Source organism: Stylophora pistillata, chromosome 5 (assembly GCF_964205215.1).
Source record: "Stylophora pistillata chromosome 5, jaStyPist1.2, whole genome shotgun sequence".
Lineage (NCBI taxonomy): Eukaryota > Metazoa > Cnidaria > Anthozoa > Scleractinia > Pocilloporidae > Stylophora > Stylophora pistillata.
In genome coordinates, this window is record NC_142523.1 from 16,599,983 (window position 1) to 16,615,938 (window position 15,956).

Genomic DNA, 15,956 nt, shown 5'->3' on the forward strand with positions numbered 1-15,956 from the left:
AGTTTCTTCTCATAGCTTCGCTCTGACGAAGAGCTAACGCTCGAAACGTCAGCTTTACTAGTCTGTTCACGGCGGATAATTTACATTATCAACTCAGTTGATAAAACCAAAGTGAAGTCTTCTAACGCAGCACCACGGTTTCTTTAGAAACTTATCCCCTTTATAGCCTGATGGGTAAGTTGGACTCGAAATTGGCAGGGAGGACATTCAATGTTGCGTGCTTGCCGAGTGGTGTCAGTAACTTTAAAATCCCAGGGCCGTTCCCCCCTTAGTCTGATCTTTGTTGCAGCATGACCATACAACTGCTTAAATTTTACTGCGACTTTGTTGCTGAATGACTTACAAACGTTCTTTATGTGCTCCTGCCATGATAGCTTGCTGTCAATTGTCTGTCAATTGTCCCCTTAGTCTGATCTTTGTTGCAGCATGACCATACAACTGCTTAAATTTTGAAATGCTTGCCTTTATTTATTCCTATATCATTAAGGTAATAAACAACTCTAAACATATGTACAAGTCTCGTAATCAATCGGAATGTTCAAATTACATAACCTTTTTTTTTTTTTTACAACAGAATCTACTGTACAGTAACTGGGTAAAAAAAAAAAAAAAAAAAACTAAAAAAAGTAATAAAAAATAGCGTAATACGGAACTTCTGAGGTTCATCTTGGAAATGAGACCGTAACCCGTCCAAACTAATCCTGAACTGCAATTTACGTGATTTTCAAACTAAGCCAAAGAGAAATTCAAAGTATACTTTATAAAAAAAAAATTTAAACGACGATCGAGACTACTATTGTACAATTCACAGTATATACCTATTTACTATTTACTGCATAGCTGATTTTCTATGAATCATACTTTTTATAACTTAAACCTACCATAGTTTTAAAGCACTTTTTCTACGTTAGCATATTTGTAATTAGCTTTTTCTTGGAATATATCAACTCTATCCAAAGGCTCGGTAATCTGTTACCACTGTCGAGAAGCTAAAACCAAAATCCTACAACTGCCAGCTTTTGGGGCGCGACTTTCTGGGACATTTACATTAGTTAACGACCCTTGAAGTTGATTTCCGCTTTGGTTACCTTACCAACTTCAACATTCCAATCGCTGTTGATCTCAGTTCTCCAAACTTACCAATCTTGGTTTCTATCTACTTCATTAGGGGTAGTTCTGTTTGATTTTTTTGTTCCAAAATCAACATCGACATCATCTATTATTTTCAAAATCAGCGTTTAAATTCTTTTTCTTTTCACGACTTTAATCCAAACGTTGAAGTCACACAAGATGTAAGGAACAGTCTGCTTCAATATACTCCACCAATGTATCATAACAAAACTCGTACTGCCCCTGTAAACAATACATGAATGTATTACCTTTGTTATAAAGTTTGTTCAAGACAAAATTCAGCTAGAAACAATTAGTTCATATCAAAGGTTAATGACAATAAATGCGCTTCACTTTGCGCGAAACTAACGCCTCATCGAAAGCGAATGTCTATCTAAAAAAGGAGTTTCTGTGAAGGATTGTTTTCCTTTGATGCAATTATTGGAATATTTCATAAGAGGTGTGAAAATGCTGAGCTGTCAAACAATATTTTAGACGCGACAGACTCACGATTTCAGCCAGAAAATAGGTTAATTATCTTTCAATGAGTTTCTCACAAGACCTACGAGCCGACACGGTCACACCCTCCTGAAAACGTTGGTGATCGCACTTTCTCAAAGGACATACTTCTTCCGTTCTAGCATAGAATAGCTTACAAAGAAACCCACCTGCTCGGGCGCTTTGGTGAAAAAGAGATCTATTGCATTACATTTACTTACCAGAGTTGATACACAGCGAGGTCTCTGATGATTGTATAGGCGAGCTATCTGATAAATGGAGACACTCTTATCGCGTTCAATCTGATGGTACATTGTATGCAGTAGACAGTAAGCACCCGTGCGCCCCACTCCATAGCTGAAAGGAGGCAACAAAGCATCGATCCTTACACTTATCCTATTATTATTATTATTATTATTATTATTATTATTATTATTGTATGCAGTAGACAGTAAGCACCCGTGCGCCCCACTCCATAGCTGAAAGGAGGCAACAAAGCATCGATCCTTACACTTATCCTATTATTATTATTATTATTATTATTATTATTATTGTATGCAGTAGACAGTAAGCACCCGTGCGCCCCACTCCATAGCTGAAAGGAGGCAACAAAGCATCGATCCTTACACTTATCCTATTATTATTATTATTATTATTATTATTATTATTGTATGCAGTAGACAGTAAGCACCCGTGCGCCCCACTCCATAGCTGAAAGGAGGCAACAAAGCATCGATCCTTACACTTATCCTATTATTATTATTATTATTATTATTATTATTATTATTGTATGCAGTAGACAGTAAGCACCCGTGCGCCCCACTCCATAGCTGAAAGGAGGCAACAAAGCATCGATCCTTACACTCATCCTATCAAAGTATTGTTACGTCATATAGCATCATCATAAGCTGTCACTTAGTGATTAACTCATTCACTCCTGGGTAGCACATTACCGTTATTAATCTAACGGTACTTTTTTCCATTCACAAACATTTTCAAAATCCTTACTAAAACATTTAAAGGGAATTTGATATGATCAGTCTTTGAAGGTAGTCAAGATGAGTAAACCAAACGCCATCTAATAAAACTCTTACTTGCAGTGCACCACAACTGGTCCGATCACCTCAAATGGTTTAGCATTAAGTCGTACTTCCTTCTCCCAGCTGTCCACTTTACAGATCAGTTGAAGAATAGTCTGACCAGACCATGGATTGCCATCCTCAGGCCAGTGAAGAAAGTGAAAATGTCGGATATTTCTGTACTCACTAGGGTCCTGCAAGCCAAAACAAAACAAAACAAAAAAGAAAAAAACAGAGTTGATTAGAATTTGCTAATCCTCTCTTCCACCCTTGCCCTCACGAAAAAAAATCCATAATGATTATGCTAAATTTAGAAATACTGCATCAGTATGATGCAAGTAGACACAAAGTAACTTTTACACGACATACCTTAATGGAGACCATTCTTAGCTCTGTGAGCACAATGTCACCACGTGTGGCCTCGGAGTCGGCGGTCACCTCATAGTCACCGAACCTGGTTGTTTCATGTAAAGGCGGTAGATACCTATGGTAATAACCCTATAGCAGAAAAAAGTACGTTTAAACCTACAGTTTATGTCATAGCACTATTGCTAAATGCTCACAAGGACAACTTTTCAGATGAAAAAGATAATTATGAAGAAATCAATTTCAAATAATATCAAAGGTGTCAATCATAAACCATACAAAGAAGAAAGAATAATACCCTGTAAAAATGAAAACCCAATATTGTGAGCGAAAGATTAATTGGCTTACGCAGACTACAAGCAAGAAGCACAAATCCAAAGCATAAGCTGAATATCCCACGCTACCTCCAATTCTATAAATCAGGTTAGCACAGCAGTCGCTACACTCCTTGACTAAAAATGACTAGCATTTCTGAAAATTATTTCGTAATAAAACCAAAGTAACAATATTAATCATCTCGTATGAAACAAAAGGTCCCTGAAAACAATAAGGAAAAGAGATGGAGGCTTGGCGATATTCCACTGTCCGGCCCCTGAGAGGAAATTTCATTATGTAATTGGCTGCCCTCTTCGGATGACAAAATTTCCCCCTTTTCTTTCAAGAAAAGTGATTATTTAAAGTTGGTTAAAAAATTGGCTAAAAAAATTCAAGAGTTGGGTAAAAAGGAAAACACCAACATTGTTGAATTCCACATCAAACAAGTAAGTGATAGAGTGTGGAAATCTTACAGGCACCACCCCAAACCGTTGAATGTTCTGTTTCGGTACCATACCTCCTCCATCTCTGCTTTGCTAAGCAGCATGACAAGTGAGCGACTGTTTTCCTGCCAGACCATCCTCCAAAAGTCGTCTGTAGTCTCTTCTAAAGGATACTGAGTCGCTATGTATGCTTCGGACTTCCAGAAACCCTGCACGAAACAATTTGTTAGCAATCTTAGAAAACTCACGAGGCTACGTGCACGTTTCGCTTTATTAACTGAACAAAAAAAAAAAAGGCAACAAAAACAACAACAAAACCCGTACATGTACAATTTTCAAGTTCGTCACTTGCAATACGGCTGAACACTTAAAACCGTAAGAGTGACCAGCACCTAATTTCTCTTTGAGAATTACTGCTGAATCGCTCATTAAGATCATGAAAATAAAGGAAATGATCGCCAACCTTACAAGCTTTGATTGATAAACGAACTCCCCTTGTCAATACCAAAGGCAATGTGGAGAGAGTATTATGGAGAATATCAATACTGACGTTACGTTGTAAAGGGTGAACCTCCGTTTTCCTTCATTACAGTTCATTTTTATTCTCTTTCGTTTTCGTCCACCTCAGTTAGCCATCATTTTATTGCTTTCTACAGCAATTATGTCCTAGGGAAGTTATTCTTCTTTTGTTCTTTGAAATAAATTCAATAAAAACCCTCCCTCTACGTAAGAGATACATGTTTTTGCTTATTTCCTTTAGCTCAATTCCCATCCAAAATCTTCACGAGAAAAATTGGACTGACTCTTACCGCAAGATACGTTGCATTGATGTAATCTGAACCTTCCTCCCTTGGGCGAGGATACAACTCAACTCTGGAACTGTCAGCTGAGAAGGCATTGGAACAGTTATATTGAATCAATACTAATAGAGATGATTGAAAAAATTTATCATTTGAATGATTGATGGATATAAAGTAACTTCACTGATTAATAATTTTAATCACACTGAGTAGAGAGTGCGATTTGCACGACACATTCAGGGAAAAGAAACTTTTCTGCAATTTGATTGATTACTGTTAACAAGCCTTGAAATCTGATTGGTTGTTTTTAGTGTGACTTTCTCATCGGCTGAAAAATTATTCAATTTGAAGCAAAAAAATATGAACAAATCGCACTGCTGAGAGCCAATAAGATTGCAAGGATCGCCAGTGAGTTCAAAATGATGTAATAAATCCATTCATCCATCAGACCTCAATATTACCTGGGATATAATCTACTGATCGATTCTTTGCTAAATTGCAACCTCGCCTGGCTTGCTTCAAATTGTAGTGTCTTACTTGAATTCCATTCAAGCTCTAAAGTAAAACAAAGGGAACACAGTGATCAGGGAAGAAGATTGTGTTTTCAGCGATAAAAACATCAATCAATTTAAACATTTATTTCTTACAGTAAAACACAGGGTGAATTCTAAATTCCGCCTTTATATGATGAAAACTAACCTCAAATTCCAATTCAAGCCCGCTTGCACTTGAACAGTTCTTCCTCAATTTCTGTACACAGTCTCTCAGATTATCTATGTGGATTGATAGCTGAAACCCACTTTCAATGAAATGTAGCAAGGCATCGTGTACAAAAATGTACTGACACTGAAACAGAACATGTCAAACTTAAACGGCCAACAAGGTAAAGTCAAGAGAGCAGGAAAACAGACAACGGAGGAAATACGATTGAGTGTCATAACACTAAAATCAAAGTAATCACAAAGCCCAATATGAGGGAAGGAAAAAACCCTTAACCTTAACAGTCAAAACTCAAAGTAAAAACTAGTAAACTGCCAAAAGTGCGGGAAAACGTGGACGGCCAAGTTGTGATTTGATTCAGTTTTGCGTCTGATTGGTTGAAAGAGTGGTGCAGGGTTTTTGGACCAATCACAGAGCGAAATAGAGTAAAACCAATGTAGTCCCCAATTACTCTTGGCATAAAACGACATCAAACTCAGTTACTATACACTCAGACAAAGGCAAGAAAATACAGAAGGTGGAGTACATTTTTGTGGCATTGCATGATTGGAGTAACAATTGTGGGTAAAAAAACTATCGATAGTAACATGGAGCGCAACTCTAAAAGTACATATAGACAATATACATGTATGATGGAGCCAACAGGGGTAAGTACATGTAGATAATATACATGTATGATGGAGCCAACAGAGGTAAGTACATGTAGATAATATACATGTATGATGGAGCCAACAGAGGTAAGTACACGTAGATAATATACATGTATGATGGAGCCAACACAGGTAAGTACATGTAGATAATATACATGTATGATGGAGCCAACAGAGGTAAGTACATGTAGATAATATACATGTATGATGGAGCCAACAGAGATAAGTACATGTAGATAATATACATGTATGATGGAGCCAACAGAGGTAAGTACATGTAGATAATATACATGTATGATGGAGCCAACAGAGATAAGTACATGTAGATAATATACATGTATGATGGAGCCAACAGAGGTAAGTACATGTAGATAATATACATGTATGATGGAGCCAACAGAGATAAGTACATGTAGATAATATACATGTATGATGGAGCCAACAGAGGTAAGTACATGTAGATAATATACATGTATGATGGAGCCAACAGAGGTAAGTACATGTAGATAATATACATGTATGATAGAGCCAACAGAGATAAGTACATGTAGATAATATACATGTATGATGGAGCCAACAGAGATAAGTACATGTAGATAATATACATGTATGATGGAGCCAACAGAGGTAAGTACATGTAGATAATATACATGTATGATGGAGCCAACAGAGATAAGTACATGTAGATAATATACATGTATGATGGAGCCAACAGAGATAAGTACATGTAGATAATATACATGTATGATGGAGCCAACAGAGGTAAGTACATGTAGATAATATACATGTATGATGGAGCCAACAGAGGTAAGTACATGTAGATAATATACATGTATGATGGAGCCAACAGAGATAAGTACATGTAGATAATATACATGTATGATGGAGCCAACAGAGATAAGTACATGTAGATAATATACATGTATGATGGAGCCAACAGAGATAAGTACATGTAGATAATATACATGTATGATGGAGCCAACAGAGGTAAGTACATGTAGATAATATACATGTATGATGGAGCCAACAGAGATAAGTACATGTAGATAATATACATGTATGATGGAGCCAACAGAGATAAGTACATGTAGATAATATACATGTATGATGGAGCCAACAGAGGTAAGTACATGTAGATAATATACATGTATGATGGAGCCAACAGAGGTAAGTACATGTAGATAATATACATGTATGATGGAGCCAACAGAGATAAGTACATGTAGATAATATACATGTATGATGGAGCCAACAGAGGTAAGTACATGTAGATAATATACATGTATGATGGAGCCAACAGAGATAAGTACATGTAGATAATATACATGTATGATGGAGCCAACAGAGATAAGTACGTGTAGATAATATACATGTATGATGGAGCCAACAGAGATAAGTACATGTAGATAATATACATGTATGATGGAGCCAACAGAGGTAAGTACATGTAGATAATATACATGTATGATGGAGCCAACAGAGGTAAGTACATGTAGATAATATACATGTATGATGGAGCCAACAGAGATAAGTACATGTAGATAATATACATGTATGATGGAGCCAACAGAGATAAGTACATGTAGATAATATACATGTATGATGGAGCCAACAGAGATAAGTACATGTAGATAATATACATGTATGATGGAGCCAACAGAGATAAGTACATGTAGATAATATACATGTATGATGGAGCCAACAGAGGTAAGTACATGTAGATAATATACATGTATGATGGAGCCAACAGAGATAAGTACATGTAGATAATATACATGTATGATGGAGCCAACAGAGATAAGTACATGTAGATAATATACATGTATGATGGAGCCAACAGAGGTAAGTACATGTAGATAATATACATGTATGATAGAGCCAACAGAGATAAGTACATGTAGATAATATACATGTATGATGGAGCCAACAGAGATAAGTACATGTAGATAATATACATGTATGATGGAGCCAACAGAGGTAAGTACATGTAGATAATATACATGTATGATGGAGCCAACAGAGATAAGTACATGTAGATAATATACATGTATGATGGAGCCAACAGAGATAAGTACATGTAGATAATATACATGTATGATGGAGCCAACAGAGGTAAGTACATGTAGATAATATACATGTATGATAGAGCCAACAGAGATAAGTACATGTAGATAATATACATGTATGATGGAGCCAACAGAGATAAGTACATGTAGATAATATACATGTATGATGGAGCCAACAGAGGTAAGTACATGTAGATAATATACATGTATGATGGAGCCAACAGAGATAAGTACATGTAGATAATATACATGTATGATGGAGCCAACAGAGATAAGTACATGTAGATAATATACATGTATGATGGAGCCAACAGAGGTAAGTACATGTAGATAATATACATGTATGATGGAGCCGACAGAGGTAAGACCTCTGGTAGAGGTCCTCGTCTTTTCCTGGTCACTCAGTCAGGTTGGATGAAAGTGATCTCATTCAATAGTACAGTCTGTTTGTTCTATCTCACGGCCACTGAAGCAGAGGAATCCCCAAATCACATTATTCCAAAATATCCTTTATAATGGATGACAGGGAAGTTCGGCCTGCACCAAAGGACCACTCTTGTGAAGATTATGAGTTGAAGCCACCTCAAAATAACATCGCCGATTATAAAAAGCAATGATGAAAATCCTCACAATACTTTCACTCAAATCAGTTGATTCGGTTTTTAACTCAATCATTTTTACATTTCCGAAGTAACCCACACAGGGATGCGAGTCAACTGGTTTTAATTATCAAGACCATTTTTTAAAATTGACAAAGTGGAATGGAGACTTCACCCACCTCTTCTTGTACAAGATGATTTCTCTGTTGACGTATTTGAGCAAGAAAGTCAAAGATGTTTACATCTCCCGTCTCTAGCATTCTTTTCACCATACTGTGAATAACAATATACGCCCCACTTCGGCCAACACCCGCACTGAAACAAAAATGGAACCCACATCTCAGAACCCTTTCACTCCTAAGGTCTCATAAGCAATTCTCTTTACTATCTGCCATGTAATCTTATAATGTTACTTAAGATAAAATAATATAAAAATGTTTTATCGATCAACTATGTTGAGCTGTTTTGTAAAAAGTTGCTAAAGTTGTCTCTCATTTTCCTGTTATTTGATTGATTTCTTTAACAAGCCTTTAAAAATTGATTAGTTGTTGTGTTTTAGTACAGCTGTCACAGATAGATTGTAAGATGCAATTTAGAGCAAATGGGTAAATTGTTCACATATTACACAATTATATCCTCTAAATGGTATTTAGGGTCAATCAGATTTCAAGGATCACAAGTGACTTAAAAATGGATGTAAAAAAAAGCCAGTTCCTGGCCGTCTACTGTAAGTCACAGTTACCCCCACCTAATTGGGTTTCACCTTATGGTCCTTTTCTTAGCATAGCTGCCTCTGACACCATCAGCAGCTGCTTATGGAAAAAGTCATTGAAACCCCAGCAACTTAAGCACTGATAATTTTCTACTGGCAATTGTCACCTGCAGTGAACAATGATGGGACCTGCCCCATCTTGACTAGCAGCACTTGACTTGGATATAAAGTCAAGAGCTGGGTATTCACAGCCTGGATCTGGAGCACCATGGTCTGGCCAGCCAGTGAAATGGTACTGACACACAATCATTGGTTTTACTTCCTCTTCTGTACTAGCATCCTGTCCAGGAAAAAAAAGTGAAAAATCAAGAGTTCAACATACAGCCACCATGAATGATCATAGTATACAATTTTTAATGAAATTTTAAAATGTGCTTTAGACATCTCAGAAAACGGTCCATGGAACACATCTTTTAGTAAATTGTTACTATGACAATATTAATGGTAGTTTTTTGGTCATAAGCCGCACCATTTTTCCAAAGAAAATCGCTATTTTGTTCCAAAATTATTGTTCAACTTAGGGTGCGCTTATAGGCCAATACTTTCCTGAAACAATTTTCACAATCATTGCAATTTCCCCTGATTAACCTAAAATTATGAACAATGTTGGTCACTGACTTTCATAGATATGGTGGTTCTGAAAACTGGAGTGGCTCTTAAAAGAACCGTTTTATTTGCTGGGCAGTCTAGTAATCTGTCTTGCTGTCCACCTCAAACTTGTTCTCTAACTCCTCATCCTATCTTATAACCAAGTGTTTTAGAGAGATTTTTCATTAAAAAAATTGATAAAGTTGAACTGCTGGGTTGGGGGTACATCTTATAGCTGAGTGTGGCTTATAAACGAAAAACTACGGTACAATATTCCTTGTTTTTACAATTTAAGATATAATTTTAACACATTATCATAACACCATTAATTTATGATACAATTTAGACCAGAGCCACCCAATAAAAAGAAACGTTCTAAGTAAAAAAAATCATAGTTTGTGTCATATCAGATCAATCACAGTCAACGTGTTTCCATGCTTCCAATTTATGAAAAAGTAGCTAACAGCCAGGCATGTGTTTTGTCCAGAAACCTGTTAAAAAACATGGCCTTAAGTTTTGTTCATATTTTAAAATAAAAATAAAAAAGGCAATTAGTGTCAACCCCACAGGTGAAATGGTAATAGAGCCCTTTTTTCCTCTTTTTTTTCCCCTAGAACTCAAACTCAGATTCTCAAAAATAATTATAAGGTGACCTGTCATGAACTTGTTGCACTGTATGTACAATTAACAACATTGCAAAATTAAGATTTCAACTCAATTTACATGTAATTGATGGATTTATCACAAGTGTTATTGATTATTCTAAGCTATGTAGGTAACAAGTTTGTTGAATTAAATTCAAGTAGTAAACCAACAATTTTCAAACAATTTAGACAAAAATTTAAGATATTCAATGAAAGCTGTGCACATCATAAACTTTAAAATTTTAACTTTTGATTTTATGAACTTTTATACTGTTTATTTGGTTTTACTTTAAGATTCTCTACCACAACAGCAGTTTCAAGAAATAAATGGCCTTGAATGAATCATCAATAGTTTGTCAGAGGCTGAAAGAATAGGTTTTTTTTAAATCATAACCCTCTTTTTTGAGCAATAGTGGAAATCAGACCTGAAAAAAATTTCAGGCCTGTACGGGATTCGAACCACTGACCTCTGCGATACTAGTGCAGCGCTCTACCAATTGAGCTAACAAGCCAACTGGGAGCAGGCCATCAAATTAATTCGATATAAACCCGTAGATGATAAATGGAACAACAACAAACATATGAAACATATGAGTGAACTGCGGTTATGAGACGTATATAAGAACGTCTCATAACCGCAGTTCACTCATATGTTTCATATGTTTGTTGTTGTTCGATTTATCATCTACGGGTTTATATCGAATTAATTTGATGGCCTGCTCCCAGTTGGCTTGTTAGCTCAATTGGTAGAGCGCTGCACTAGTATCGCAGAGGTCAGTGGTTCGAATCCCGTACAGGCCTGAAATTTTTTTCAGGTCTGATTTCCACTATTGCTCAAATAGTGCTTTACTGCCAAGGATCGTTCTTATATACGTCTCATAACGACAGTTCACTCATATGTTTCATATGTTTGTTGTTGTTCGATTTATCATCTACGGGTTTATATCGAATTAATTTGATGGCCTGCTCCCAGTTGGCTTGTTAGCTCAATTGGTAGAGCGCTGCACTAGTATCGCAGAGGTCAGTGGTTCGAATCCCGTACAGGCCTGAAATTTTTTTCAGGTCTGATTTCCACTATTGCTCAAATAGTGCTTTACTGCGAAGGATCGTTCTTATATACGTCTCATAACCGCAGTTCACTCATATGTTTCATATGTTTGTTGTTGTTCGATAACCCTCTTTGTTTACACCTCTGAAGATTCCCCTTGGCAAATATTCAGTCATTTATATAATTATTTATTCATTGTTTTCTTAATTCACTTCCTCCTTGGGTTGAAATGAACAAAATTACTGCAAAGGAGCCTTACCCAGTTTATGCCAATGGTAACCATCCTAGATGAATATTTATACTTTGCATGCAAAGATAAATAACAGTATAAGAAGTTAATTTTAGAACAGCTGTAGATTGTACTAATTTACTAAAGTCAACATAAGATGCAGTAAACATTTGGTGATATGTAGCACAATATATTGTAAACTTGCTGTATATACAAACAAAGCTATGGTGATAAGTTGTAAAATGACATTGATGTTAGAGTGACTGTAACATGCATGTTATTGTTTTGCAAGCATCCTTTGGTTAAAAGCAATGCTTCAAGCCTTAGTGTTTTGAAAGCCATCATTTGGTGACCATGCAGGCAAAGATCATTTTAAGGGGAAAAGTTTCAATTGGCAAAAAAAAAAAAAAGGGACAGTATGTGTCATATATGTCATAACCACCTCCTGGTTAGCTCAATTGGTTAGAGCGCCAGATTGTGTTGTGCGGGAGGCTGAGGGTTCGAGCCCTGGCCGGACCGATACTCATGGTCTTAAAATAAGTGAGGAGAATTTGCTACCTTTCTATAATAAAAAAAAATGGATAGATATTCTAGTCTTCTCGGATTAGGACGAATAAACCGTAGGTCCCATCTCCTACAGGGTTAGGGGTAGGAGACATTAATTTCTCACGCATGAGATTACTGTGTGGTGGATGTCCTCCCCTGGGATGGGATGGGATGGGTGGGAATTGGCCCTGAAAAGCCCCTTTGGGGAGTGGTCAAGTAACATATGTATGTGTATGTATGTATGTATATTGATGAACTACACCACAGATCATATCACAGGTCTTTGGAATGAACAATATGGCTGCCAATTGTTTTGAACTTTCAACAACTAAAGGCTTACCACTCAGACAACTAAAAAGAAAGGAGCAAATTATGATTTAAGAAAAGAACAGAGCATAAGAATGATATTCCAAGCCAAAATTTATTGCACATCAGCCCAAGACCATGAATATTGTATGACTGTCAAACACCATTGCTAAATCAGTGACTTCCAGTGCAAAATTAGATGCCAAACTTTTAAGACTTATCATAAGTATCCCTACTACCTTGTTAAATTCAATATTTGTTTTACTAACTGTATATGTACTTTTCATTTCCTCTCAAAAAGTGTAAACTTGGAAACATACCTGACTATAGTGTGTGCTGTGTTCAACTGGTTTTACTTCAAATCTACGCAGAGTGTAATGAGCGAAAGCCTCCTCATCAAGGTAGGTTACTCTTAAAGGACCATGAACTTCACTCTTAGCTTGTTTAGAAGGCCAGTACATTGCACACTTATGCTGAGAGTAAATGTAAGGAATCTCAATCTCAATTCAAAATGAGTCATCACAGTATATTTACACCTTGCTGATAGTAGTCAAATTTTACATTCCATAATATCATAAGCAGAAATGAACATGACAAGTGAACACCAACCAAGGGCACCATTTGGCTTTAACACCATTTTACATCCCTATGCTACATTTTGTGCTAAAAAATGAACACAAAAAATATTGTTGACAAGCGCAACTTACCCTTCCCTTTTCTATGATGTTTGTTATCATAACAACAACTGTGCAGTTTTGTTCCCAGACCATCCTCCAAAAATCATTGATGGTGTTGGCCATGGGTCCTTCAAAAGACCAAAAATAAATGGGACTTTGGATGTTGTATTCTTGACAATTACAAGGCTTCCGCTAAAACAGGAGGGCACCAGTTTCTCCGAAGACAGATCAATGTCTTCTTGAACAATTAAGGTAGTTCTGACATTCAAGCATATTTTTCAGATGATAGTGACAGAATCATAAGTAATTTTTGTCTTTATTCCTTGCTGGTATAAAAATAAAGAATCAAATCACCAAAAATTTAACTCAAGGATTTTCCCAAAGACCTTTTCCTTGCACAATGCCCCCTTTATATTAGTATAAATTAACCTTACAAATGTTACACTTTTAGTTCTGTAATTTCAAATATTGTCACCTGATTTCAATTATTAATGTAATGCAGGGCTAGACACTAACGTTTCAACTTACTTAAGCCAAGTGGCTGGTAACAACTTAGAGGTTACAACAATTTCAGCTTGTTTACTAGCCAAACTAGCTAATGGAGATCGCAAACCGCTAGCGAAAACTGAATTTCTACTAAGCTGTAGCTGGTTGGCTACCGTTAGTATCAAGCCCTGGTAATGTCAAAAAAAAACAAAAAAAAAAACAGAGTAAACGCTATATAAAATGATGATGGCATGAATCATTGTGAGTATTATCATGAGTTTGAAATTTATTTTTATTGTGATAATCCTATTACTATATCTGAAAATTTCAGCCTTACCTTGAGTTGCAATGTAAGCATTTACTTTCTTGAAGCTCTTGGGATCAAATCAAGACATTCTCATTAGTAATAATAACATTTAATTACCAAATGAAACAAATGGCCCCATGAGTGCAATCCCATCGAAAACAACAGTGAAAGATGATGTGTGTTGCATCACACAAGCTAACATGAGCCCGTCCAGAAAAGCCCTCCAGCCTTGTACTCACACAGCTCACAAAGAACAGAGTAAAATGTTTTTCAATGAATTGGGAGTTTCTTGCTTTGACTTGAAACCATCCTATCTTAGAAACACATTTTTTCCAAATTTTCAACACTTCATGGTCATACAATAAAATTCTCCTTGACTGACTTTAGTCTGGCTGGACGGGAAATATTTAGCTCTTGGTCATGACCCACAACCTTGCTGCCCTTGGTCCTTATGGAATGACCTCAAGGTCAAATATTTCCCTTCTCACCCTTCCACTAAGTCGATAAGTACGTAATATACAGTCACATTCTACTCAGTAGAATTATCAAATTCTACTATATAATAAATAATTTTATAGTCTTAATTATTTTATGACAAATCACAATTCCACACCAGGGTAAATCATATGAAGGAACTTGTATTCAGAAATTGTTGGAGAGAATATTGAGAAAGACCAACGTGAACATGTAAATGTCTGCTGGATACTGTTAAAAATTATGGAAGTCAATTATAAAACTCAACAGCTTACTACTAAATCAGGCTGATACTTACATCAACATAGTTTCCATTAATATAGTGAGAATCAGGTTCATTTTCTGTCAGTGACAGAATCACCCTTGAATGATCATCTATAAAAAGAGAAAGTGTTTATGTTTGTAATAACCACACAGTTATGCTTTCCTGACACCCAATAAAAATTCAAAATACTGCTAGCAATAACTATATTTAACAAAAGTGATAATTAACAGAAATGTAGTGCATATTGTAGGGTCACTTAAAGAAAAAATTGTTCTTATAACTTCAAGTAATGTCTTCATGGCCAAATTACAACAGGTATGCTAACAATAACAGCTGACTCTCTAGTTTCATGTTCCACACAACATTATCATTGAAGACCCGCAACTGTGCAGCTAGTGTAAGACAAAAAAGTGAAACTTACAAGCTACAATATTATTATATCTGTTTTTGGACTGGTTCTCTGGTTTTTCACTGTGTATCCATGACTTGCTTTTGACATGAACACTTTGTAATGACTACAAAGAGAAAAACAAAGTAAACTTAAAGGGGAAGCGAAGCCTAAAATTGGTATTATTTTGCATTCATTTCTAGTGAGCTTTAGAGGAGTAAGGTACAGTCTTGGTGGTTAATTTACTTAATCACTTCTTGTTTTAATGAGAAAATTTGATTTGAATTTGCCTTTTTCCTACTCTTACATCTGAATAAGACCATAAGCTCAAAAACAATTAGCAGCAGTTGAATATGATGCCAGTGGTAGGGAACTAACTTGAGAAGGCCTCATATCATATTTCATTTTACAATTTGATTCCCATTACAAGCTATGTAACTTTGATAACTCCATAACCATACTGAAGCTCTCAAGGAACAGTGACATGTATTTGTGCATGATCCTCACAGTAAAGAGCACTATTTAAACAATAGTGAAAATCAGACCTGAAAAAATTCAGGCCTGTACGGGATTCGAACCA

General features: G+C 36.1%; 1 protein-coding gene across 3 annotated transcripts in view; it reads right to left on the reverse strand.

The window, feature by feature from the left end:
• Positions 1–442: 442 nt before the first annotated feature.
• LOC111325101 (receptor-type tyrosine-protein phosphatase epsilon) overlaps positions 443–15,956 on the reverse strand; it is a 29,575-nt gene continuing 14,061 nt past the window's right edge. Inside the window, exons 8-23 of one of the 3 annotated variants that reach the window (XM_022928833.2) lie at positions 15,410–15,503; positions 15,022–15,098; positions 14,280–14,316; positions 13,487–13,584; positions 13,100–13,252; positions 11,958–11,999; positions 9,526–9,698; positions 8,826–8,961; positions 5,311–5,457; positions 5,073–5,166; positions 4,621–4,697; positions 3,886–4,020; positions 3,057–3,185; positions 2,703–2,881; positions 1,830–1,965; positions 443–1,353 (exon numbers count right to left, since the gene is read on the reverse strand). In XM_022928833.2, the coding sequence (XP_022784568.2) occupies positions 1,282–1,353; positions 1,830–1,965; positions 2,703–2,881; positions 3,057–3,185; positions 3,886–4,020; positions 4,621–4,697; positions 5,073–5,166; positions 5,311–5,457; positions 8,826–8,961; positions 9,526–9,698; positions 11,958–11,999; positions 13,100–13,252; positions 13,487–13,584; positions 14,280–14,316; positions 15,022–15,098; positions 15,410–15,503 (1,779 nt within the window). In that variant the 3' untranslated portion in view covers positions 443–1,281. The other 2 variants (XM_022928835.2, XM_088759818.1) reach the window with 2 other exon arrangements.